This window comes from Nelusetta ayraudi, unplaced genomic scaffold (assembly GCF_046127955.1).
Source record: "Nelusetta ayraudi isolate G7.1 ecotype Tasmania unplaced genomic scaffold, CSIRO-AGI_Nayr_v1 ptg000090l, whole genome shotgun sequence".
Taxonomy (NCBI): Eukaryota; Metazoa; Chordata; class Actinopteri; order Tetraodontiformes; family Monacanthidae; genus Nelusetta; species Nelusetta ayraudi.
Genome location: NW_027466140.1, coordinates 1,231,581 through 1,258,488, shown reverse-complemented (window position 1 = coordinate 1,258,488; position 26,908 = coordinate 1,231,581). Strand labels below are relative to the sequence as shown.

The 26,908-nt window shown below is 44.9% G+C and overlaps 2 protein-coding genes across 7 annotated transcripts in view; one reads left to right on the top strand and one right to left on the bottom strand.

Annotated features, from left to right (window-relative positions):
• Positions 1-3,222: 3,222 nt before the first annotated feature.
• hrh2a (histamine receptor H2a) lies at positions 3,223-11,277 on the bottom strand. Of its 5 annotated transcripts, none has more exons than XM_076046684.1 (5): positions 10,528-11,277; positions 7,096-7,161; positions 4,940-6,204; positions 4,637-4,772; positions 3,223-4,467 (listed from the first exon to the last, which is right to left on the bottom strand). In XM_076046684.1, the coding sequence occupies exons 3-5, from the start codon at positions 5,943-5,945 to the stop codon at positions 4,413-4,415; spliced, it is 1,197 nt and encodes a 398-aa protein (XP_075902799.1). In that variant the 5' UTR covers positions 5,946-6,204; positions 7,096-7,161; positions 10,528-11,277; the 3' UTR covers positions 3,223-4,412. The 5 variants fall into 5 exon arrangements, with proteins under 5 accessions (XP_075902799.1, XP_075902801.1, XP_075902802.1 ...); XM_076046686.1 differs by lacking the exon at positions 10,528-11,277 and having other exon boundaries at positions 3,223-3,514; positions 4,372-4,467; positions 7,096-8,610; XM_076046687.1 differs by lacking the exon at positions 10,528-11,277 and having other exon boundaries at positions 3,223-3,509; positions 4,372-4,467; positions 7,096-8,610.
• Positions 11,278-14,005: 2,728 nt separating this feature from the next.
• dock2 (dedicator of cytokinesis 2) overlaps positions 14,006-26,908 on the top strand; it is an 84,758-nt gene continuing 71,855 nt past the window's right edge. The window contains exons 1-17 of one of the 2 annotated variants that reach the window (XM_076046738.1): positions 14,006-14,194; positions 15,547-15,630; positions 16,292-16,332; positions 16,529-16,584; positions 17,209-17,305; positions 17,394-17,542; positions 17,669-17,804; positions 18,686-18,843; positions 20,032-20,113; positions 20,335-20,470; positions 21,096-21,171; positions 21,306-21,382; positions 22,812-23,062; positions 23,307-23,405; positions 23,664-23,736; positions 23,861-23,964; positions 26,313-26,514. In XM_076046738.1, the coding sequence (XP_075902853.1) occupies positions 14,152-14,194; positions 15,547-15,630; positions 16,292-16,332; positions 16,529-16,584; positions 17,209-17,305; positions 17,394-17,542; positions 17,669-17,804; positions 18,686-18,843; positions 20,032-20,113; positions 20,335-20,470; positions 21,096-21,171; positions 21,306-21,382; positions 22,812-23,062; positions 23,307-23,405; positions 23,664-23,736; positions 23,861-23,964; positions 26,313-26,514 (1,864 nt within the window). In that variant the 5' untranslated portion in view covers positions 14,006-14,151. Of the gene's footprint in view, positions 14,195-15,546; positions 15,631-16,291; positions 16,333-16,528; positions 16,585-17,205; positions 17,306-17,393; positions 17,543-17,668; positions 17,805-18,685; positions 18,844-20,031; positions 20,114-20,334; positions 20,471-21,095; positions 21,172-21,305; positions 21,383-22,811; positions 23,063-23,306; positions 23,406-23,663; positions 23,737-23,860; positions 23,965-26,312; positions 26,515-26,908 lie in introns of both variants that reach the window. The other variant, XM_076046737.1, reaches the window with a different exon arrangement.

Below are 26,908 nucleotides of genomic sequence, written 5' to 3'. Positions count from 1 at the left end.
GCAAGAAGTGGGGGAGCGTGTGTGTGTGTGTGTGTGTGTGGGGGGGGGTTGGGGGATCGCTCGGTTCGATCGTCCCCGCCGCTTTGATGGATCTTGCGTGAACTTTGAGAAAGTGCGGCGGATGACCGAAGGCTGAGAGGCACACACGCTGACCCGCTTCCGTTTTTCACCGCGGCCGCTGCTTCCTCCTTCATTTCCTGTCTTCTTCCTCCTCTTCTTCTTCTTCTTCCTTCTCTTCTTCTTCTTCTTCTTCCTCGTCCTCCTGTCCCCTTCCTCCGTCTCCGTCGCACTCCCTACCTCTTTCTCCGTGATATTATTAACTCATTAAGTTTTTTTCATTATTTTTAATAAAAGATGAGTTATGGCTTTAGCCTCAGTGTGGCAGGAACCGCCCCACACCCTCCTCTCGCCCCCCCCCCCCCCCCCTCCTCTCTTCCCCTTCAACCATTTACTCCTCCTCCTCCTCCTCACCCCCCACCCTTGTCGCCCTCCTCTGCTGGCATATTGTGTCCCCTCTGATGCGTTTGACCCCTGAACCGCGCTCCCTGACACCGGTGTCGCCGGTTACAAACCTTCTGTCCATCCCCTTTGCTTTCGCCACCATCGCTCGTGTCTATCAATCACCTCCCTTCCTCATAGCGCTGAGCAGTCTTTAGGTGGCATTCACAAGATTTATGATTCATGATTCTCTCCTCTCCCTCACTGTGTGTGTGTGTGTGTGCGAGCGCGCGCGTGCGTGCGTGTGAGTGAGATTTAGTGGAGAGGTGGGGAAAAGAGAGAATGAGACACAAAGACTGGAGAGGGAAAGAGAAGAAGTGGAGGAGGAGGAGGAGGATTTGCTTGTCGATGACAGTGTTGAATAATGACAATACCGATGATTGATAGCTCATACACAGATAGCAGAGTGTGTGTGTGTGCACGTGCATGTGAGCTTGCGCTGTAGCACGTGTGCCAGTGTGCGCGTGCTCATGTGCGGACATTTGTGTGCATCTGAACACAACAGTAACTGCCAAACCACACTGTTTGTTTGCATAATGAAGCAAAGACGATTAGTTTCTGCATAGTGACATGTCAGTGGTTGCAAACACAACAGGAGACCCCTGATATCGACGCGTAGGACCAAGACAGTGAAAAGTGACACTTGGCCTATTGAACTGTGGTGCCCTCTTGGTGCACTTCACTCCTAATATGAGGTACCACAATCTAGTCCTGGCCCTGTACAGCATGTCCGTCAGTACGTTTCCATGACACTCGAGAAAAACCGAATTATTGCCTCAGTCCGATTACAATGACTTGACTATGACTTCATTTACTAATATTCGAAGAAAGCCGTGCTAGCTGTGAGTCTCGGTAGCTCACGGAAGTAGACAGCTGATAGATGGCGCTCACTTACAAGAGTATATTCGCTGTAGTAGATGTGGGCTTTGACAGTAAAATCGCCAGTTGTTGTTGCGTACGTTTATGAATTTCTGACCAATCCGCTGACGGTAGCGCAGCACATCTGTAGCTATTCGGTGAGGAAACTAATTAAAGTGAAGACCAGTATGGACATTACACCTCTGTCCAGTTGTTTTGTTGTTGTGACGAATGAGGTTAACCGGAAGTTAACACGCTGAAAAGACTCATATTGCCCCCTAGTGTGGGGGAGGAGGACGTGTTCCCATCAATGCTTCGATTTTCTCAGCTGCATTTAAACTGGGACAAGGAGAGAAGTCCGATTAGACGAGAAAAACTTTGTGCGATTAAGCCCTGCATTTAAATGTACTGAGTGTTCACCACGTGCTGAAGAGTGTTGACGGCTGTGGGCAACAAAACCACGTCATCTGCAAAACAAACCAAAAACCAACAAAGTTTTGTGTGAATCCCAAATTTGGCACTTTTCCTTATTTGTCTTGTACCTTTTTCAAGGCAATCAAAATATAGAGCTCAGCATAACTTGCAGAAAACCCGCCCTCAATTTAAGCTGTGACAGCAGGTTGAAGTTTTCCCATGCAGTATTAAACCTGTGCTGCTCCTCGACGTTAGGAAACAGCTGCTCAGGGAACGCTGCTCTCTCAAGAACACTGCAGGAAACTCAGTTTTGCTTTGCCCCTGATCACGGCCCACCTTCCCAAGAGTTGCTTCACAGTTTATCAGTACCTCTGTGTGAGGGTGTTGTTTCCAGCAATCGGCTTTTTACATTTGGCGCAGCGGTCGGCGCAGCCACGTTGCTGCGGTGGCCTCGAGGCGGTACTGCATCATGAGAGACAGAAGCCAAGCAAGATTTCTTCTTTCAGCGCGATGGCTTCCATTACTGCTGGTTTTTATGTTTTCACTTCACCCGCTTGTTTCAGAACAAATCTTCTTATCGGATTTTCTTTTCTTTGGTTTTGTTCTTCTTTAATACGATTTCAGCGTTTGGTAGATTTGGTGCCTCGACATATTTTGTTCTAAGTCCTCTTGGAAGCTCATGGTTTCGAACACTGAATACTTCAAAGCGTTTGACGACCAAAAGCTGCATGTCTCTGTCTCTGACTTCACAAGGACTCTTTATTTGTCTTTAAAGGGATAGGTCAACATTTTGGCAAATCTCTAACGTGAGTGTCGTCACTGCACTTCCCATTGGTAATGAGAGTGCTGATTTGAGACAGATTTTGAGAAATTTGGAACCACTGCTGGCACGTTGAATCACTCAGTGATCAGCTGGTACGGCTGACTGAATGAGTATGTGAGAGCAAAAAGTCCAAATAATGGAGCATTCATTCTCTGCTAATTGATCCCAGATAAAAATTGTGGAAGAAAAAAAAGAATAGATATGGTAGGTGGAGCCAAACAGAAGAAATTACAATCCCAGTAGTTGGAAGTGTTTCCATGTGGTTGAGATGGTTGTAAATCTCCTCTAACGCCTGTTTCGAGCTGTGACATGCAGATATTATATACACTTCAGTATCGGTCCTCAAGGGAAATTGCTGCAAGTGTGGTGAGGGTTAAGTGTTAATGTGGCAGTTTGAGGCAGCGTCTGCTGACAGCTGTGATGAATTGTTTCCCTGTATTATTTTACAGGCACATAAGGTTTTTTTTTTTCTTTCATAATCTCACTTTATGATTCCTATCCATGCTCAACTCCAGCTAAAACGGCAATACGCACATCATACTGACACAGATGCATTTTTAAATTGGGGAGCATTAAAGGCATGCAGAAATTTGAATTCCACGCGTTCCGCAAAACAAGAAATGAAACATGCTAGTTAATTTATTCATTTTACATTTTCAGCCTCGCTGCATGAGGGCTGAAGCCATTTGCATTTCAAACTTGTGATACAATATGTCGTTCATGAAATCTGTTTAGCCTTCGGTAATGAGCTGGTGTCATTTAGTCCTCCACAGTTATTTCAGTGTCATGCCCATCTGTTTCATGTTTTACCCTGTTGTGGGTCGGGTTTGTTCAATGACCTTCATTTTTGAGCCATTTTCAAGCAGTTGTTCCTGGGCAGATAGTGGCAGGCTGCGTGTATGCAGCGGATTCTTCCCTTTTCTCTGTATGGGTTATGGGGCGGAGGATTCGTTATTGAAGAGAAGAGGCACAAAGGAACAGCATCAAACAGTTTTACCAGCTTTTCTTGTACAGGGACAGAGTACAGAAATCAAAACTCAAGGAAAGAGAAACAATTGTTTCTTTCAAACTATGCTCATTATAGAGGAACTTTCTGTATGTTGGAATAGCTCACACTAGTCTGGACCGCTTGTTGAAATGCTAAATAACAAAATGAAATGCAAGACACCTTTAAATGTTGTTTCAAAGTGCTATGCTGGACAAGTTTATTAATTTCATTCTTCAATGACCCTCATGCAATCTTGGTGAAGCCTTATTGCATTCATCTTTAAAATGCAGATGTAAACATGCTTGCGTCATGGTGTTGCTGTTGTGTTGTATCTAGACTCACTGCCGAGATCTAATGTGATTACAGATGCACACCATGATTATTCATTACTTGGGCTTATTCAGTTCTTTAGGCGTACGCTGTAAATTCTTGTGTAGTAAATTATTTAGCTTCCAAGACCAAATACATGATGGAGGGAGTTGAAATGTCTGCACCTGCCACTGAACTGCACCCAAACTTAATGACCTAATAAACATTTTAGTCTTATGGCCTGACATAATCTGGATGACACTGGCAGTGCAATTAATGCAGTGGAAATAAATTTGCCAAAATTTAGAATATACACTGCTGTACTTCTTGGTAGGACTTAATGCAAACGAATGAGTAACTTATTATTACTGTTTTTTTTATTTTATTTATCATGCTGTAATTGTGTCCATGCCTCATGTATGCATATTTACTAATATTGCACTACATTACAGGTCAAAAATAGGGATGGAAACCCGCTGACCTTTGTCTTTCTCTTGCTCCATCCTCTGTGACTGGTGGATTTTAGCACATGCTTATAGGACCGCTTTCATCCTCCCCATCCGGCATTAGCGAAAACCTGGACATGGATAGTAGGTGAGCACAAATAGTACATGTTTATGTCATGATGCCGATTTTGCGTTTTAAAGAAAGTGGAAACAATTGTATGTTTTTACAAAAAAAATACTGTTGTGAGCAATTGTGCAAGTGAGGTCGTTAAATTTTCCTGTTTCCTGAGTTCAAGTTACCTTTCATTGCTGTTGACATCTGTGGCAGCAGTGCCGTGCGTCAGCTCGCTTGTCCCGCAGCTCGTCTTTTCGTCAGCCCCACAGGCCAAACAGGTGCGTTCACACAACGGTGACGCCTCAGTGAGCTCATCTCGGGCTGATTAGGGGCGGATGAGAGTGGACGTCAGAGTACAGGTTGGAGAGACTCGGGGATAAGGAGACATACTGGCTGGCTCTAATTAATTTTTATTGATGACGAATGACCACCGTCGCCGGACTCTGGTGCGTCATCAGCTGCACGAGTTACAATCTCTGCAGTTTTACCTGCCGGTGCAAGAGAAGCTGGTCGATTGGTCCTCGCGCCGTTACAAGAAGAATATCGACATCGCAGCAGGTGGCTGTAGGCTGACCTGAAGTCCCTGTTGAGGGCCGCGTACAGGATGGGATTAAGCGCTGAGTTGGTATACCCCAGCCACAACACAATGGAATACTCGGGTACGTTGTACAGGTCGGCGTGCTCCTTCAGTCCCAGCGCCGTGAACAGGATGAAATAGGGCAGCCAGCACGCCACAAACGCTCCGATCACAGCCGCCACCGTCACCGTGGCTTTGTGCTCCCGCAGAATCGCAGACGGGACCCCTGAGACCACCAGGGTCGTGGTGGGAGGGTTGCTCCCGCCGCTGTAGCGGGTGACGCAGGTGCGCTGGGTGCTCACGATGCGCTTGGCCTGCGCCCGCGCGATGCGTAGGATTCGCAGGTAGATCCAGCACATTGCCACCAGAGGCAGGTAGAACGTCAGGAGGGCGTCGGTGAGCACGTAGGGTCTGTTCAGCTCAAAGCGGCACCTCCTCTCCGAATCCCCGCGACCCTGATTCTGCACGGTCCCGTTGACGGTGTTCCAGCCCATCTGGATGGGCAGGAAGGACACGGCCACCGACACGGTCCAGACGCCGGCCATGACCAGAGCGACTCTCCACGGCAGCATCAGGGAGGCGTATCTCAGAGGCATGCTCACGGCCAGGTAGCGGTCCACGCTGATGACCAGCAGCGTGAGGATGGAGGCCGTGCACAGCATCACGTCCATGGAGATGTAGAAGTTGCAGAAGGCCGGGCCCAAAGGCCAGTCGTCGCTCAGCTCCAGGATCGCCGAGAAGGGGAGGACCAAGAGGCCGAGCAGCAGGTCGATCACGGCCAGCGACAGTATGAAGCAGTTTGTCAGGCAGCGGAGGCGTCGGGAGGCGTAGACGGCCAGGCACACCAGCACGTTGCCGCCGACTGTCAGGAGGATGAGGAGGGAGACGGCGGCGCCCAGCATCACACCGGACGCCATGTTGGCCGGCCGTGTCACTGAAGACCAGCCGGAAACATCTCCGCTGGGACGTAGTAGTGTTTACGTTTCTCTGAAAAAGTCAGTCAAAGACTCAGATGGACAGCAGTCGCCTCCCCCTCGATTGATCATTCCACTGAGAGCTGCAGAAGAACACAGCTGGCTGATAAAATGCCTGTGGTGTGTGTTGGTCAGTTGTCTTCTGAGTCGCGGTCTGAGGCTGCGTGGCGTGCACGGCCTATTCCTTGACTGTGGCGACACCCTGTGGTAAAAGAGGAGAAACACAGTCAGTGAAATCGCAAGTCCGACTCAAAAGTGACAGTGTGCGAGGTACGACGACGCTTCCGTTTAAGCATGAAGTTAAAACGCGTATTTATGCAGAATACAGTGAACAGAGGGCTAATAATGCACTTTTTTGTGAATAATATATATTGTGCAAAGCTGATTCACTGGAGTGGATGTGTTAAACGCACATATCTAAACATATTAATGTTCGAATAATTTCTGAGATTTGAAGCAAAAGGTCACAATAAGCGCTATTTGTTTTGGTTTTTTAAATAAATGATTCTAAACATGCCGCCTTTCGCCTTGAATGCCAAGTTAAAATGTAATGCATCACCATTAAACAAACACGTAGGTGTCGAACGCAAGTGGTTCATTTTTATGCACAGTGTTGGCTCAGTTGTTGCGAAGCGAAGCTGCCATTTCGGCAATTTTGAAGTCATAAAGCGTGAAGGATGAACTTGCACGTCGTGGGCGCACTGTCGATGCAGTCAAGGACGCAGTGAGCAGCTCTCAACTGTAAACAGCCATTGTGGTGAACCAGGGTGGTGATGCATTAATGAAAAAACAAAACAAGCAAACTTTCGTTTCGGTGTTGCAGAACTCGGAAGGATTTCTCCCCTCAATGAAGCGGCAGTTTGATATAAAATATAAATGGAAATTGCCCATGAATGCCGTGACATGATGATGTTTTCTTGCGCAGGGAAAAGTTGTTCAACCTCTTTCAACTCATCCATGACTGACTTCCATGTGGGCCAATTGCTTGCACTTGTGCTTTGTGGTGTGAAAATAGTAGAGTGCCGAGAAGTGTGGGTGTACTGGACAATAGTTTGCATTAACACTGCAACCGCTTAATCAGATATGTGCTAACCTGGTCAAGATCCGCCGACTTATCACCTTGGAGAAAATGAGAATGATGTCCAGAGGCGGATGGTCTCTACACCGAGACAAAACAAAGGGGCATTAGCCTTGTGAAATTTGCAAGCTATAGCAGGTTTTAATTAAACCCATGCGAGAAGAAACAGAAAAACCGTCTCTAATCCTTTTTACTCTCCTAATCTTCAGCTTTGTTCGGAGAACACATTTCCGCCTCGCTGTGCTGAACTTCATTCAGGGCAAACACTGATAGCAGTGCCGCCGCGTATAGGGAACAGCTCTCAAATACACAATACAGCTAAGCCATCACATAAAACCCACCCACACGTTTCACTTCTCATTTTTATTCTGCCTCTCAACCTGCCTGTTGCTTTCTGAATTTTTGAATTGGGACTTTGTATTTGCGTGAAAGCTTGTACTCTCTAGCTAACATTTAATTGAACCTGAAAATGTATGTCCCATGGGATGGGACCAACTTTGCACAAATAATTAGTCAATACAGCTTTTCAGCTCCATACTAAGCAGCATATTTAGTGGTTTGATTATACTGTCCTCTGCAAAACCGCTTGCCTTTAGTTTCCCACTAAAACTGAAGCTTTGTTGGACCTTCCACGTGCCTGGAATTAAAATGCAGAATCACCTCCACTCAGTTTGTCTTCACACTTGCTTGGAACCTGTTGGAAGTTTTGATTAGATGTGCATTTCAGGTGACTTGCATGTATTGTAGCTTCATTCCTGTCAAGTCACTGTAAGCATCCGCTTACTGCACATAGAGGACAGCGAATTATAAATAAACAATCACTCTCACATAGTGCTTCTGAATTATTAACCGTCTGCTTTCTTTTTTAACCTAAGGTTGTCTAGCGTTGTGAGCCGTTGCTGCCTGCGTCACGGACCCACAATCTCACGAAGAAAACACACACACACACACACACACACACACACACACACACACACACACACACACACACACAACACAAAACAGAGTCTCTATGTAATGGGTTTTGAGGACTTGGATGGACTGAAAAGACCTCATCCTTTCCACAGGGATGTAAAAGGTTGTTCTATTTATGGAGATCCCCCCCCCCCCCTTGTTTTTTTTTTTGCAACTAAATTGTGCATCACGCTTTCAGGCTTTGAGTGAAGGTGCCTGAATGATTCATGCATGGGTAAAAGTGACGGTGGACAATTTGCAGACAAAAAGTGATGAACTTTTAGCCCATCAACATTTCTCTTCCCTTGTGTCCCCTCATCCACCCACTGCGGGGGAAAAAAAAGATGCAAACTAGCTGCCGACGGCCACAGTGTGTCCCCATCTAGACATTTCATTACCCAGTGAGTGGTCTGTTGAAAGGAGCCCAATCTGGATACTGGGATGAAAGGCAGCAGCAAAGAACTTGGAACAGCGGGGATGGGCAATAATGATGTTGTTTGCCTCTCAGCTGACACCCACTTCTGACCCTTCAAATACCAAGTCAGTTTGCAACCCCCGACTCTCTCTCTCTCTTTTTTTTTTACAAGCTGAATATACCTTTTATTTATTTATTTATTTATTTTTTTTTTAGAAATAAACTTTTAATAACATTTTCTGCTTCTCCCTTAGGTCACTCAACATTAACAGCTGTATTGGAGCATATTGGATGTAATTAACATTCTAGGTAAGAAGCTGATGTTTACTCGTGCACTTTTGAAGAACTCTGATGAGTTAGTAAAGTACATTTAGAAAAATAATTAGCAGGTGTGTCTGTGGAGATTCATTTATCCAGGTAGAAAGTTCTTCTAAAAATAATTTTATTTTAAAAACAATGGACATTAGAATAAATAAATAAATAAAATAAATAAATAAAAGCACAAGGGTTTTGGTGTTCATCCAAACACCTTCATTAGTTGTTTGGTCTTTTTGTTTTGGATTATTTTTTATATCCAGTGTTTTAAAATAGAATCCTTTTTGGAAAAAAATGCAGGTGGAGATGCGCAGTCTTAAAAATCAACCACACTGTAAAATTCTACATATTTGCAAAGGTGGTGGGCATTGTGGATGTGTCCGTCCTGCTGCCTGTCTTTGTTTTTGTCCTTGACAGAGAGACGCACAGAGTTTCGGATGGCAGGTTGCTTGGTAACAGTTACATATCCTGGTATTCAGATAGAAACTGGGGAATCTTGATGAAGCAACAGAGGACGGGGGGGAGACCCAGCCCATGCTGCGAAACTAACGGGTGGCTGAGACGCATGAAATATGTATAAATACGAACGGCATGTATCGCTTCGCCATAAACACAAACCCAGTGTGTCACTCTTGACCTTAGCACGCTGCTCCCACATCACAGTGTCTGCGTGAAGCATTTTGCTTCATGAGTGCTTTGCGTGAGTGGACCAACACGAGTGCTGTTGTAATGTTGAAAACTCAACGGTTAGTTTCAGAGTTCCAGTTATGTTTGATTTAATTTTTCTCATTGAGTACAAGCAGCATCTTCTTAACAGCTTGTTGCTGTGCAACATGAACACACCAAATCTCTCCAATGAGGCTCTTATCTCAGACATGCATTTTAAGGTTTTTATTTACCTGACAGGTGGAAGAACACGCCGAAACTTGTCAGGAGCATAAAAACCTTAAAATCTATGTCTGAGATAAAAGAACCAACGGGATCATTTGTAAGAAACGACAGAATTAACCGAATTCAGTTACTAATTAGGCTGCTTCAGATGAAACTAGCTGCAGGTCAGTCCACAGTTACTGTGACCGACCAGTTCAGAAAAGCTTTTACCCTTCCTGCTCTGGTATATGTAAGCTGGGCGACGATAATTGGCAGCCATTGACTTCTGTTCATATTGCAGAAGTCACAGGGAGAGATCCAGAAATGTCTCTTGAATCGTTTTTTCTCAACCTGGATGCCTTTCTGTGCTATTCTGGAAACGCAGCGTCAAACTTCATGAACTCTTCTTCTTCTTAATGTTTTTTCTGTGGAGAGGAAAACTCTCTTCCTCGTTCCCGCCACTTGTTAATTGACTTGGACAAAATGTCAGTGCACAAAAATCTCACATCCTAGTGTTAGTTCAGTGCAAATACAATGCATGTTTTATATGTTTTTTCTCTCTCTCTCTCTCTCTCTCTCTCTCTCTCTCTCTCTATATATATATATATATATATATATATATATATATATATATATACATACATATATATATATGTATATATATATATATATATATATACATACATATATATAAAAAGCTTGAAATGCTTGAATAGGTGATAACGTGTTTTTTCAATATTCTGTCATGACTGCAGAATTTACACAGCTTTGCACAATTGTTTTCTAATTATTTCACCTTAAATATACTGTCAACTATAAGAAACCACAAAAATGTGTTGCCAAGACTGATTACAAATTCAAAACATTTTATAAAGTAGCAATTTTCCACTCACCTTAGCGCTGCCTCTGCCTCTCTCCCTGGGCTGCTGCTGCTGCTGCTGCTGCTGCTCGTCTCCGCTCTGCAGTCCCAGACAACCAAGGTCTCGCTCACGAAGAGCCTGCCTGCCTGCGCAAGTGCGTGCATGTGTGTGTGTAATGAGTGTGCAATATTGTGTGTCTGCGTGTAGGAAGAGGGTAAGCGAGGCAGCGGCAGTGACTCATGCGGCGACCTCTCTTTTCTTCTCCGCATTGTCACACTTGTTTCCTGTGATCCTCGACTATTTTGTTGCTTTGTCGTCTAAAGAAAAACATGTGGCTCTTTATTGCTCTTTTTGGTGCCAACAGAGCAGGTTCACCTTCAACAGCCTCTCTCCCTCTAACCTAAAGTGGAATCATTTGAGACACCTGCTGCATTTGGCACTCTCTGTATAGTTAGTTAGTCGATAGTACATCGTGATTCTTCAGCGCTGTAGAATTGCAAATTTTGGGGGACACCTTGTGGCAGTGCACCCATGATAGGGTGACCATATTTTGACAACCAAAACACTTGGTCGGCAATGACATACTGAAATAATACTCAAAGTTTACAAAACATTTTCTATATACTTAAAGTTTGCCTCCTTTGTATGAATAGAGTTTTGTTTTGTTTTTTTTAACAAAAAAGTGGACGTCCAGGACAGGACGTAAAAGCAGGGCATGTCCTGGGAAACCAGGGCATTTGGTCACCCTATGAGAACTGGAAAGAACTGACCCTGTAGGTCACCGTCTTCTGAATCAGTCCAATTGTGATTCAAGATATTAACCCTTTAGGTGCCACGGTCGCAAAACTGCGACAAGCGTCATTGCTGAATTAGACTGGCCATAGCGCCAAATATGGTGCTAAAAGTAGTTTATGGGTTAGTAGTTTTTTGATGAGCCTTGGGGTATTGTGGAGACAGGGATCGGACATACAGACGCCTGACATCTGACATAATGCAAAAACAAACAAACAAAAAGTCTGGGTTTACTGAAGATTTTTCTCAATTACAGTATGGCTTTATCTCTAACCAATTTCAAGCCACAGCCATTTGAAATCTTGATATCAAAATTGAATATTTTCTTGAAAAAAATGATGGCGCTTAAAGGGTTAATAGCAACTTGTGGTCAGAATGCAAGGACTTTACAATTCTTTCACATTTTTTTTCATTATTTTGTTATTTTAAGTCTTTTCACACCATTGATGGTCAGAGTTTGTTCCATTCTAAAAGGACGGGACCCCTCGTGGATCCATGCTCTGACCTGCTGTCAGATGGTGGCTCACTGTGGCAACGTCAAAATGCTCTTATTAGTTCAGGTGCAGTGGTTAGCACTCACAGCAAGAAGGTTGCGGGTTCGATTCCCCGGCCTGGGATCTTTCTCTCCGGGTTCTCTCTTCCGAGACGGTATTGTGTAAGTGTGTGAGAAGAAATGTGGGTACGTCTTTCTACTCGTCCCTGCAATGAACTGGTGACTTGTCCTGGGTGTGACCCCACCTTCTCCTGAAGCGACCCAGAGTGCCGCAGAGACGGGTATAGAAAATAAATGGATGAATAATCATTGAGATACTGCATATGAATGTGTAATACCTGAGCTTATCTGCAGTCCACTTGTGGATGTGTGCCTGTGAATGTCACACAGCGGGCCTTTAAATCCATTTTTATGTGCTCTGCCCACTATGTGGCGGCGCTTTCTCTCCCCGTTTTAATGTCATGTCAGTCTCAGCACCACAGCCGCGCCCGTTCTGACACCTCCTTTATATTCCCTGTCCTTCTCCTTATCTGTCTCTTTTTTCTGTTCATCACTGGCTGGTTCTTGGCACCAAAAGATTTTCTCCCAGTCTTTTCAGATTTCTATCCTGCTTCTATCTCTCTCTTCCTCCCTTTCTTTTTCTCTCTCTGCTGTTTCATGTGCACCTGTTGTCATTTCTTTACCATTGTTCACCTCTTCTCCTTTTAATCATGCATTTAAACTACACCTCAACAAGGCTCTCATTTTTTGTCCCCTACAGAGAAGGCAGTGATAAAATATCTTTCTTTATCATGATGCTCCATTCTCATGGTCTCTCTCTGAACTTCTTAAAGACACCCAATCTATATCTCAAAGAAGGCACTTTGTAGCACCGCCATCTTTTGGAACCCATGCTCCGTCTGTGCTGCCTTTGACTACTGCTGCATTTGAAAGTGTAGCCTTTATTAACTTTTTGCCATAGTTTTTGCACACCAGAGTTACAAAAAAAGACACCTTCTGTTTAAAATGTCTGTGATAACATCCATTGGCAGTAAAACTTTGACTTTGAAAATTTGAATTTGAAAAAAACCCCTCTTTTTTCACCATAAGAAGTAAGCCCCACAGACCCACTAGGCAAATAACAGCTAATTAGAAATGATAAGGAACTTGCATTATAAATCATAGTTATGCCCTGGTCTTCAAGATTTTAGAAATTAAAACACTTGCAACTTTTTTCTCAGAGAGTAGCAGTTCGACCTCCAGTTTCCTCCCACAGTCTAAATATATGCCCATTATAGTAACTGACAAGTCGACTGTGGCTGCACTTATGAGTTTGAGTGTGGACGGCGGTTTGTCTCTGGGGACTTGCGATTAAAAAGGCGTCTCACCACCTTTTTACCTCAAGACAGCTCGAATTGACTCCTGAGTGAGGAACAACTTTTGATAGAAAATTTGTGGATTTATAAATATTGTTAAATGCAAAGAGACACTTGGGTGCTTCTTTAATTTTGGAAATTTTAAAAGCACAAAGTACAATTAGCATTTTGTTGCACTTGACATTGTGCTAATTAATTTATCTAACGCCTCATACATTATCTTTGTATGTTTACAACAGCGACCTCTGCTGTAGCAGACAAGCCATGACCCCTAGTGCAGCTCTGAAAGCTCGGGCTGATTGTAGATTATAAGCACGTGAACGTGAAATCAAACTCTCATCTAAAATACACAAAAATTACAAACTGTATAAAAGTTGCAGTTAACACCGGACAGTAGTTGTTTTTCCAACATGACTGAATAGCTGATTTTGTTTTTATTTATATAGATTTGCAAAGTTATGGTGGACAGTACTAAGACTTTAATTGTTTGATTGATACTGTCATTAAGAGTGGAGGTGAGGACAAGACAGGGTTGAGTAGCGTTGGATGGTCTTGGTTCCAGCCAAGATTTAATGATGAAAGATGAATGTCACCATTCATTCATCAGCTGTTTTTTATTCCTTCTTAGTAAAATGTGTTCTTCAAGTTTGTTCACAAAGTTTGTGTGCTCTGAGAAAAACCAAACTATCTGTCCCTTCTGTGTAAGCGGAAGCAGATGTTGACCATCATATATTAATTTGGCAAACCAGTGAGTCTAAATGTGCATACAGTCAGTGTGCGGGCCTCTTGCGGCCTCCACCTTGTTGTACTTAACCACTTCCCCTTAGGCGCTTGAAGGCAGGAAGAGAACAGACGCAGAAGAGGAAGAGAAGCAAATGGGGTTGGGCTTAGCGCTTTCAGTTTAGGGTAACAAGTGACACAGAAGTGAGAAGTTGAGCAGACACTTTGACAAAAAATAAAAAATAAAGAAGCAGGCGCAGAACCAGAGAGACTGTCGGTGACGGACGACTTGCCATCATGGGTCCTTGGACGAGGACGGTGTCGGAGCGGTTCGGTGTCGGTAGGTCTTCAGGTCCTCACTTGTGTTTTTCGTTCACAGCCGATCACTTCCTGCAGGATGTGAGCAGGTGCTAATGATTGGCTTAAAACTCAACATGAGCAGCTGGAAATCTTATAAACATGCAGTGTGTCATTAATGCAACAGAATTTAGGTTAGTGGAAAAACATAGAAGTCAGTGCCCCGTCCATTCTGAACTGATGGTGAGGCGAGCAACGTGCAAAGGCATTTCATCATCTGCAGAGCATAAATACTGGCTGGGTGGGGGGGCTGAACAACATCCTTAAAATGGCAGTTTCAGGTTTGAAAAGTCAACAGTTTCAGCAGCAGCAGGAGCAATTTGTGCCCTTTTAAAAGTGCAGCTTCAGAGTCGGATCTCCTGGATTTAACGGATTCGTTTCTTGTTCATAGCTGAGTTATTCAGACACCATTAGAAATGAAAAAGACACTCAGACTTGGCAAGATTTGAATCCCAAATCAGGTTGCAACGGGTCAGTGAACCTCCCCTGCGACAAATGGTGCATCGATCAGTCTGCCATGAAGAAAAGGCCTGCCTGAAGGGAGAGACGGCGCTTTAAAGTTCTAAGGTGCTGCTGCATGGGAAAACCACAAGGCGCTGATAAAAAAAGAGGAAAATCAATTTCTTTTGCTCCAACATGTGTTGTTTATCTGTCGTTTCTCGAGCGCACATCTTCCTGGTCTGTGTGTAAGACTGTTAGACAGGAAGTGGAGGAAGGAGACAGTGATGTCGGCGTGCACTCGCTCTCTTGCAGCCATGGAACACAGAGAGATTTGATTAGACACAGAAACCGTCCACTTTTGATCTGCAAGTCTGTCTGCAAAAAACCCCAAAACAATCAGTTTTATTCTATAACGGCAGAATTCAGTGTTTTCTTTTTGACAGTACTCGCTGGCAGAAATTCAGAATGTGCTGAGCTGTGTGCACTCATTCAAGGAAACCAACCGAAGTCAAATGATGTGAAGTTTTTATTCTGAAAAATAACTCATGCTAATAGATTTTTTTTAATAGTACTTCCTATCCAAATCCTATAATAAACCCACTGGAATCTCAAACCCACTGGTATGTTTCCACTGTTCTCCATGTCCAAGTCATTGCCATCAGTGACGTTTGCGATAATATAGTAAGTCTAAATACCCTGATCACTATATGGCCAAATAGCCTGGCGCCACAGCTTGATATACATGTCTAATCTACACATAGACACAATGGAAAATGTGACTCATTGTCACGGGGTAACTGTGACAGGGTAACAGCCCCTATACGTGGTTGTCCTGTCTAATTCACGCATTACTAATTTATTTGTTTCATTTTTTTCTTCATATTCTCTTTCTAGTTAAGTGGAACTTTGTTGGCCAAGGACAAAATCAGCTACCGCTTGAAGTAGGAGATGCTGTTTACATCCAGGAGGCCAGTGAAGGTGAGTGTAAGAAGTATATCTCAAAAGAGAAAAGGGGGAAGGTGGGGAAAAAAAACAACCTGATTTTTATTTTGTTTTTACAAATATCACCACTGTGCAGTTTTGTTGCGCACTCCTGCCAGTGAATTTGAAAGATGCCTCATTTTGTGTGGACGCATCACACTGGAGACAGTCCTGTACGAAGTTGATGCATACTTAAAACTGTGGCCCAACATATTTTGTTATTTTTAATGGTGGCTGGTCTTCAAGTATTTCCACTTATAACCCGAAACGATCTTAATACGTTTATATTTTCTTGAGCTTTATAAGACAAAAAGCATGTGTAGCTCTCTGTTTACATGTTCCTTTGACCCCGTTTGGTTTGAACTTCCCACTAAACCACGTGGGCATGCCGTGGGTACTGTTCCTAATCTGGCAAAGGTATCAGGGCCCTTTGTGACATCACAAATTGCAGATTTCCAGGGCTTCCTGGCAATTGGATCAAACAAAAGATGTACAGGACTGACTTCTCCCATTTTGGGGGAGTAGACTCACAAATGGGCGTAGCCTTTGAGAACAATGGCAAAGCGGCTTTTTGCTCGGCAACGTCCCATTTAAAGGACAAAACGCCACAGGCTTCTCCTTGAGGTGATAATGAGCTGACGCCCCTCTTGTCTCACAGGATGGTACAGAGGGTATTTGGCCCGGAATAAAGCCCAGCAGGTAAGAAGACACGTATACCTACCCTGTATTTAGACATAAGATGTGAATAATTACATTGATCTTAGCGGCGAGGTGAAAATAGGGTGTAATTGTCCGGAAAATCAATTTTCTTAGTTGGCTGATAAGCACAAGTGAAGAGTGCTGCGCCGCTGCTGATCTATTTTTAATTGCCTCCCTCGCATGTGTCGCCCTTCAGGGACTCTTCCCCGCCAGTTTTGTCCATCTCAAGGAGGTCGTCATTGAGAAAAGAGGGTGAGTGTGTCGTCAATATGGGTTCTTAAACCGTTCGGAACCAGTTCTCATGCTTCCATCAGGACAACGACCATAGACGTAAACTATGGTCTGCCTGCCAAGAGAACAACAACAACAGACAACTGAAACAATTTAATACGAGTTTACCAGAGTAACGGCCTGAAGCTTCCATTAGCCATATGTCGACGCCATGTGGCCATAAGCCGTGTGCCACAGTGTTAAACAACCTTAACTAAGTTCTTTCCAAAGCCGTGGGGAGAAAAAGCCAAACTTGTGCGAAAACGCCTTTAGTGTGTTTCTTTTTCCGTTTGCCGTTTATTGTGAAAACTCAATCTGTTGGACTAAAACAGCTGCAAACACAAAGCAAACACGTTTCTATGACCACGGCTGTAGGCTAGAAGTGCAGCTTCCAATTTCTTCTTCTTCCAAGGCTTTTAAAGACAGCTTGCAGCAGCAGTTTTCCAGGTTTGTCACTGTCAGGATGGCTGGAAGCTGATTGGTTTGGGAATCCACTGCAGTTTTAGCTTTAACTGATTGAAAATGATCTAAGAAATCCAGCTGCCGCGCAAGTTGATGCATATACAGGAGATTTTACTTGGCGAGTTTCCATGTATGTGACAGCAGAGGCGAGGAGGTGGTGATGTCAGCCGAGATGCCCTTGGTCAAGGAGGTGACCACCACACTGAGGGAGTGGGGCAGCATATGGAAGCAGCTCTTTGTGGTAAATAACAGAAAATCAGCCAACGCAGACATGAATATGTGCATGTTGTTGTGTGTCAGACTGTCACACCATCCATCTCCCCGTCTAGGCCAATAAAACGGCGCGTGTGAAGCAGGTCCAGAGGCTGATGTGGGAACTAATGGAGTGGCGTTCGCAGCTCCTGTCTGGCACGCTGCCCAGCGACGAGTTCAAGGAGCTGAAGCAGAAAGTCACCTCCAAGATCGACTACGGCAACAAGTGTGTGTCCTGAGCGAGACTCTTCAGTTGCTCGGCTCAGCCCCCCCCTCCCGTCCTGATTCCTTTCCATTACCTGTTTCATCAGTTCGCTTCTCTCAATCTCACCTCTGCCTCTTCCGACCGCAGGATCCTGGAGCTGGACCAGGTGGTCCGAGACGACAACGGGAATATTCTGGACCCGGAGCGGGCCAGCGTCATCAGCCTGTTCCGAGCCCACGAGGAGGCGACGGCCAAGATCAACGAGCGCATCAAAGAGGAGCAGGTGGGCAAAGTCGAACTTGTCAGAAAAACAGTTAAAGACGGAGAATCTGCGAAAGGGAAAGAATTGTAATTAAAGGTCCAAACAAGAATTGCCGTAGGTTAACATTCACATAAAAAAAGGTATGCATGAAAAAGTTTCAGTGGGTCCACATGCGAAGAAGGTGATTGTAATTTGCTGCCATAATTTATAGCCCGAAAAGTGTATTTGCTCATCGTTTTACAATATGGCTGTGCTATCATATCCTTTAAGGAAGATGGGTGAGTCAATAAAATGGCATTAGCATCCGCTTGGCCTTTCTCGGAGGCAATTTGCAGATAAGATGAGTGGTCTGGTTCTCTACAGGCCGAGCCTTTCAGCCTCTCTGTCCAAGTTCATTTACACTTTGATCCAGTTGAGTGATAATGATACAGGTGGGAATTTGTTTGCAATGCAGACTCTTATCGAATTAAAGCGTACACACGGGGTGAATATGACGTCAAACTGCTTTTAAATCCTCCCAAAATAGAATAAAAACAAAATGCAAACACTGGTTGACTGTCAAATATGACTAAGAATCATATTTTTGTGAAAATGCGCCACATCATATAACCATCAGTATCATGATGTAACATTAAACACATAATCATTGCTTATTGATGACTATTACCATCAAACATGTGTAGTGGCCACTCCAAATAATTATAATAATAAAACTGTTTTTACAATAATTACTGTAACTTTGATTCATTTCCCAAACTCTATTTTAACACTTTAAAATTTAACAATGGCAAAAAGTATTTTTTACCTTCAATCAGAACTTTCTAGGCTCTTCCGCGGTAATTTCTCGAGGTCGCACCCTCGTCCCAGAGCTCACCATCTGCCTCTGACGCTCTCGCCTGCAGTCCAACATCCAGACAGACCACAGCGGCATCTCGGCTCGCATTCAGTCGTCCCCGACGCACAGCCTCTACGTGTTTGTCAGGAACTTTGTGTGCCGCATCGGGGAGGACTCGGATCTCTTCATGTCCCTCTACGACCCCATTAAGCAGACCATCATCAGGTGCAGTCTCTCTCTCTCTCTCTCTCTCTCTCTCTCTCTCGCTCTCACTCTCTCTCTCTCTCTGTCTGACACTCATGCACATCCAGGCCTCATTCAGTACATTTGAGGATTGAAGCAGTGGCATGAAATATGAACAAAAATACGTGAAAGCTTTCAGCACACACACACACACACACACACACACACACACACCCTCTGTGCCTGTCCCCCTTCATTGAATCCTCATTTGCCATGGCTCGTCCTTTCGAGCGGTGCGCTAAATTAGAACAATGACGTGCCAAATATAAGCAACGCAAATGACACGGAGGCCGAGGGATGAGTGGCAGCGCTGTGCTGTGCCTGACAGTGGTGATCCTCAGCCCTGTCACTCACTGTCACTGGGCCTGTATCTCTGTCTCAGCCACTGGAGCTGAAATTTAAAGATAGACCTGCTGGGGTGATAACTTTCACCGCCCCCCCCGCCTCCGGCCACCACAAGTCAGTCGTCTCCATTCTTTGTTCCTGATTAGCTGTGTGTGATTTGGACACGTTGTGGGGTTAGGAATGTTCCTTTTCTCGCTGGTGTAGTAGCGCACTGTGTCTTTTTTTATGATAGCAGTGTGTTTTATGCATGGTTTGTGATGTTTTCCCGGGCTTTGATTCACACCCCAAACTTATCGTCTGTCAGTACGTCTTTCATCCCTGTTTGATCCTCCAGCACTTCTCTTATCTTACGTCAGGAAAAGTCCGCGGGGAACACAAGAGTTCTGGTACCACGGAAGGGAAATACACTCACTGTCAAGTGACTGTCAATTTTCAAACAGTTAAAAAAAAAAAAAAAAAAACTTTTTTGAAATTAATGTAATTCACTATCATTATTTTTTCTATAATGTGCATACTAGACTTCACAGGCTCCTCACAATTCCATTTCAAAAGATGGAAGCCAACAGACGAGCAGCCACTTTTTTTCACCCACCCAGTGGACTAAGAGAGCTTTTAAATATTTCCTCAATGCCCCCTTTCACCTGAGGTGTCGACGCTTGAAACCAGATTTTTTATTTTGTCAAAGAGAGTGAAGAGCTTCTTCCAGTGGGAATGAGATGATATTTACCCAGGATGCAATTTCTGATTTTGGGTGTTGTGTTAATTATGTCATCAGCTTGAATGTTTCTTTCATTAATTTATAAAATCTTTCTGCTCTTGGTGCAGTGAGAACTACCTGGTGCGGTGGGGCAGCAAAGGATTCCCCAAGGAAATTGACATGCTCAACAACCTGAAGGTTGTCTTTACAGTAAGTAACCACAAGAGGACACTGTCATCCCATCTTCTCTAACCTCCTTCATCTCACCAGTGTAGAATTTCTCTTTCAATACTCAATTTTTGGAATTGGTCTTATTCTCTGCTTTATCAACTTTTTTGTCCTTTATATTTTTTTAATTCTTCCCAAGTATGATCTGTAACCTTGTTCTTCCCTGTCTGATTTCTTTTTCTTTTTCTTTTTTCATTTCAAAGGATCTAGGAAACAAGGACCTGAGCAGAGAGAAGATTTATCTGATCTGTCAGATAGTGCGAGTGGGGAGGATGGATCTGAAAGAGCTCAACAACAAGAAGATGACGCAGGGCCTGAGGCGACCTTTTGGAGTGGCGGGTACATTTAAAAAAAAAAAAAAAAAAAAAAAAAAAAAATCACCCAGCATAGCTTTTTTTGTCCGTGGTGCAGTCTCTGGGTCGTAATTTACAGCGATTAGGCTTAGCAAAGACTTTTGCATTTTGTCAATATGGAGGAAATTGCTTTTTTGTCGCGACACTCTTAGAGCCTATAAATATCCGAGTCCATTTCAGCTCACAATAACAAAGTTTTCGAACCTCCTCAGTCACTCCTCTTTTGTCCCCCTAAAGGTTAGAAAAAGAAAATGCCCCCGCCGCCAATGCTGCTGCTTTGGGTATTGTTAGCGATAGTCACACCTGGAGCTATTCAGCGCATCCTGTCATCTCCAGGCACAAACACAAGTGAAATCCTCGCAGCGAGCGTCCGTGGCCTCCCTCTACCTCCAAGGCTTTTATTTTGCCCTCTGGCTAAAACAATGAAAGTTGTTTACACTCTCAACTTCCCCAAAACTGCCCTCAGGATCTGCAGAACCGGGGCTGTTGTGGGGAGAGGGGGGGCGGCTCTGTGTGGAAAAATAGCCTCGGAGGTTGCTAATGAAGGCACATAACACACACACACTCAATGCACGTGTGAAATAACCCATTTTGTTTCCTCGTGTTGCCAGTGATGGACATCAGCGACATCATCAAGGGGAAGATCGAGTGCGATGAGGAGAAACAGTTTTTCATCCCTTTCTTCCCGTAAGTCCCTGCAACCGCTTTCCTTCCACGGAGAAAACATAAATTTCTTATCAGATGGACCCAGCGCCGTATAAATAGTAATGGTGCAGTTTGTTCGTGTTTAACCGTGTGTGTGTGTGTGTGTGTGCTTGCAGTGTGGTCGCAGAGAACGACTTCCTTCACACCCTGTTGAACAAAGTGACGGCCTTGCGGGGAGACAGCGGTGGCCAAGGTGCTGACCCATGCCGCCGCAGCAGCTTTTGTGAAAACGACTTCTTACTCTGCGCGTTCACGCCGTCTCGCTGTTACGCTGTGGGCGAAAAAAAAAAAAAGAAGATCGTTACTCTGATTGATAGCATGCCAAAGTTTTTTTCTTTATGTCCCTTAGCCCCTTATTCCCCCCTGGTGCAGAGGCCCCTCCGTCCGTCCCGCTAAACCGCCATCTTTACGGCCAGTTCTGACGGCTCTTTTGTGTGTGTGTCTGTGTGTGTGTGTGAGTGTGTGTGAGACACTATCTTGCTCCACATGAAGTGGACCCCACAAGTTGGTCGGCAGTGCTGTAATCGCACGGCTTTTATCTTCCCTCCTGGCAACGGAGGACTTTCCGGGTGCAACCTAGATATGAAGGGACGAGGCCATATGATGAGCACCTGAGGCCACCAGCTGTCTGTTCTTAACCTCTCCTCTTTCCCCTCTCTCACACACAAAGGCACACACACACACACACACACACACACACACACACACATTCTAAATATTCCCTATAGGCCTCTGGATGACCTTGGAAATGTGAGTTTGTAACTTGGCAGACTGTGTTTCCCCCTGAAATAGCCTGACCCCCTTTCCCATTTTCCTTGCATCCTTTGTCTGTGCTTTCTCGAGCAATTTGTTTGAGAGCTTCAAAAAGCCCATTTTCTTTACTTTGCACCCACTTTATTTATTTACAGCGCGCAATTTTTTTCTGAGACCTTTTTTTGTTGCACAAGAATTTTCCATCTTTGATTACCATGTCGTTTTTTTTTTTAGAACGCACCCCCCCCCCCCCCCCCCCCCCCCAACCTACTTTCAACAACTTTTACCCTTAACACAAATTTGGATAAAGTGGATCTCACTTTGAGTTCAGCTGTCAGGTTTTGCTTTCTCTCATCCTCTGCTGTTCCCTAAAACAAGCGTTAATGATTTGGTGTTACTGTCCTGGCTTTCGAAGCACTTTCTGTCTCTATTTTGATTTTTAGGATTTAGTCCTTTTTTAAACTAGCCCGAAACTACAAGGTGAAACAAGCGTGAGTCTCTGATACTGCAAGAGGAACTGCAATTTCAAACGTTATCCTTGGTCTTGAACTCGGGTCCGCCCGTCTGTAAATGAAGCAAATGAATGTTTAAAAGCCTTCTCCACCAAACGGCGGTCAGCCCTAAATCTTGTCTAACTACCAAGGAGGAAAGCTGCAATAAGAGCCAGTCGGCGGACGATGGCCTCATATATTCAAGGACACTGCTGACATTGGACATCATTATAGCAGGAAACACTTTTAGGTTTTGCCCTGGACAACATTCGCCATTCATCACCTTCCAAATTCTAAAACATTTCCAAGGACTTACTTATGGTTGTCTTAAATGATGCACCATTAAAACACTGCATCCACTTGCACTTGCACTTGCAGGTTTGTGGGTGACCATGAAGCCCCTGGTGGGCGACATCGTGCAGATCCGGAAGGAGTACCCTCACCTGGTGGACCGCAGCACAGTGGTGGCCCGCAAGCTGGGCTTCCCGGAGATCATCATGCCGGGGGACGTCCGCAATGACATCTACCTCACGCTGCAGGGCGGCGACTTCGACAAGTACAACAAGACCACGCAGAAGAACGTGGAGGTCATCATGTGGGTGTGCGACGAGGAGGGCAAGGTCATACAGGTGAGGACGACTGGCTGCAGCGGCAAAGCGGCGCAAATTGGTGCAGCTTGTGCGGTGAGCCGAGCCCTTAGTCATCCACCCACAACCCGGGCAAACTGCTGTGGTTTTCTTTTTTTTTTTCTTTCCTTTTTTCTCAGAACGAAGGTCTGTCTAAGCCTTACACACACACACACACACACACACACACACACACACACACACACATGAAATCCTTCAACCTAATAAGACAAGTATTTCTCTGCAGAACTCCATCTGTCTGGGAGCAGGGGATAAGGCGGTCAGTGAGTACAGATCTGTCATCTACTACCAAATCAAACAGCCTCGCTGGATGGAGACCATTAAGGTGTGTGTGCGTGTGCGTGCACATTCATGTGTTTCTTAAAAGTATAAAAGCGGGAAACCAACAGGGAGCGGCAGCGGCCTCTGATATGCACTTTATTCCATTCCTTCGGTTTCCTTCCCTCTTCTCCCCGGCTGCCACTCTATCCCTTCACATCAGCCGCTGAAGAATAATTCCCTGAATGCCGCGCTCTGTTCCTTGAAGGAAACTTAAGATAATCTTGTGTTTTTGTGCTCACCAATGACACGCGACGCCCCGCAGGTGGCAGTCCCTCTGGAAGAAATGCACAGGATTCACTTACGCTTCATGTTCCGACACCGCTCGTCACAAGAGTGTGAGTAGAAAAAAATTAGGCCACAATCAGCGACACAAATCAACAATCTTTCCATCAACTCGTCCCTAATCCCTGCCTGGTTTGCTCCCTGATGCGTCTCTTCTCTCCGTCTCTCCCTCATCAGCCAAGGACAAGAGCGAGAAGAACTTTGCCATGGCTTTCGTGCGGCTGATGAAAGAGGACGGGACGGTTCTGCAGGACGGCCTGCACGACCTTGTGGTCTTTAAGGTGACAGATGACGGAGAAGAAAACACATGCACTCGTTCCGCGAGTCTCGCTAACGGCCTTGTTGTCATTCCGTCCACATTCACCCCACCCCGACCTTTTGTTTCCCAGTAATATTGGCATCTCGCAGACAAAAGGCAGGTCATTGAGGGAGAAAAAAAAAAAACCCGCACAAAATTTGTAGAATTGCTGATTGAAAAGGGTCAGGCTTCATTCACACTGAGATCTGCAGTCTTTGAGTCGGCCAGCTCATGCTGAAAGACTTTTAGATCTCATGGATCAATAAAATGTGAAAGACAGAAATAATCACTTTTGCGTTTTACACTTTGGTGTGTAAAGTGCAAAAATACTTCAATTTTACTCCTGCCAGAAAGCAAAATTAGAATTCCTCTGAGGCCAAACTTGACTTAGTATTTCTCATTTGTTTCTACTCTTGCTCTCCCTCATCTGGCCTCATGATTTGTTGTTGTTGTTATGTTTGAACTAAATACTTCAGTCAGTGTGCTTGACATTGGTTGGCGCTACCCCACATCCCCAAAACAAAAACAGGATTTCATATCACTTGTGCAAAACCTGTTTAATGTTAAGTATTTGCATTTGTGGCCTGTTTGTCTTCCGAGCAGTTCGGTGTAAAGTCGCTCCTGACGCACCTCGCGCACAGGGAAATCCAGCAAGACAAACTGTAGAACCATTACATAATAATTGCCAATGGAGTGATAATAAGGGTTACTGAAGTGTGTGGGATTCTTCGCCCAATGCAAATACTTCCTCTTTCAGCGTGACAGCGAGCAACATCAGTATGGACGTGCTGTAGACGGGGCCACAGATACAAAATCAATCTGGAGAGGAAGGACTCTGCTTATAAATGGCTTTGCAAGCATCGATGAGGGATTTCCTGTCGCCACTCTGAATTATGGCTGGCTGTTCACTTCTATAGCATAGAAGGAAAAATAATTCAGAATCGAGAACGGACCAGGAGGTGGGAATTGTAGAGGATAGCATCACTTCTGATGAGGGGCTTCAGTAGTAGAGGTCAACACAGTAACACGGGAGGGTGGAAAAGCACTCCTTCCTATTGCTCGTGTCACTTCCTGAGCCGAACCACAAAGGCATCACATCATGTAAGTTGTAATTTTAACCCCCACGGGACACAAAATTGATGTAATTGCACTGAATGGAAATCAACTTTCATTCATTCATTTTCTATCCCCGCTTCTCCTGCACTCAGGGACGCGCAGGGTTGCTGGAGCTCATCCCAGCTGTCATCAAGCAAAGGCGGGATGAAAATGAACTAAATTTTTTCAAAATAAATGAGAAAGTGAACTGAGATTGTCTACAAAGTAAGACAGATTTTGACAGTCTTCCAGTTGTCTTCAAATTCAAATGATGGTCCAACTCCAAGACCACATTTAGACACCAGTAATGAAAAAAAAAAAAAAAATCCCTTTCATGGTATTGTAACCTGATCGCACCTAAACATGCCGTGGAGTGAGTCTGGACAGGAGGTTTTGGTTGCCAGACAGGTGGAGTGAAGCCAAATAGATTTCCTGCCAAATGAGCCTGAGCTAATATCGAATCCTCCATTGATTAGATGCCAAAAGAAATGAAGATTAATTACTGGTGATTCACTCAAAGAGCGAGTGAGTAGTGCCATCGTTCCCCCTCCGTCCATTATCTCTCGTTATTCCTGCGCGGCCTTCTGTCTCTGCCACTCGCGGCTCTAATCTCCTGCTGCCTGCCTCTGCGGCCACTCACTCATTACTGCGAACCCGCTGCATTATTCTCGCGGAGCGGAGCAGAGGCCAGACAAGGGGGCTAAATTTATGGCAAAAAGGCAAAAATCTGGTTTTGGGGCGAATAAACAAAGCGGCTGATCAAACACAGAAAAGCAATATGCCGAGCAAAGTTATCTCGACAATTCAGCCTGTTTCCCGATTGGTTTTCTCAAAGTTTTCAGCCCTTTTATTATTTTTCATAGAATCATGCAACCGGCACCAATATTTAGCGACTTGTTTTCTACTTTTTTCCCAAAGCGGTCGTGAACCCGTCCTCCCTAAGTTATGAGTTTGCCGCCTCCATGAGTAGATAAGGATGACGCAATCTCCTTCAATTGATTTTTGTCATTTCCTTCTTTTTTGGAGGGCAAACTGTGATTGATGGCTTTATTGGTGATGATCCCCAGAAGTCTTCCTTTTCTTCAACTGAACAGACCTGCTTTGAATAAAAAATGCAAACAGTAACATGCTGTCTCCATCCTGGCGCAACATCTGTGCCGCCGAGCCGCGGCGTTGCCGGTGTTCACTCATCACTGGTCTAGAAATCACTCTTCCCACCCTTCTGCTCCTCCCCAGGGTGACAGCAAGCGCATGGAGGACGTGAGCTGCTACCTGTCGCTGCCCTCCACCCGCAACCACCACGGCGACCCGCACAAGGGCGTGTCGCTGAGCCGCAGCTCCAGCAGTGTGTCCGGCGGCGGGGGAGGCCTGTCGGTCAGCTCCAGGGACAGCTTCGCCATCTCCACCCTGGTCTGCTCCACCAAACTCACCCAGAACGGTAGGTTCGCCGGCCCCGGATGGTCCCTTTAACGACGCCGGGTGGCCTCTGGAAAATCTAAAGGGCAAATGAAGACTCCCATCTGGAAAAGTAATTCAAGGTTGGGACGGACGTTAGAAGCAACGTCTGAAATCGAACCTGACACTTCCCAAAAACAAGCCATTAGTTTCCCTCCACCTTCAAAGTAATAAAGGAAGGTCAAACTACAAATGCAGGGAAACAACGTTGTGCCCATACCGGCCTGACTTGGCATCAAAGGAGGGGAAACACAGGTAGCTCACATGTAGCTTTAAAACCAAGGTGTGTGTCTGTATTTTTTCTCTCTTTGACCTTGGTGTTATTTTTAGGTTTCGGGCTAAAAGCTGAGTCAGGGCGACTGTAGCTTAAGGTCGAG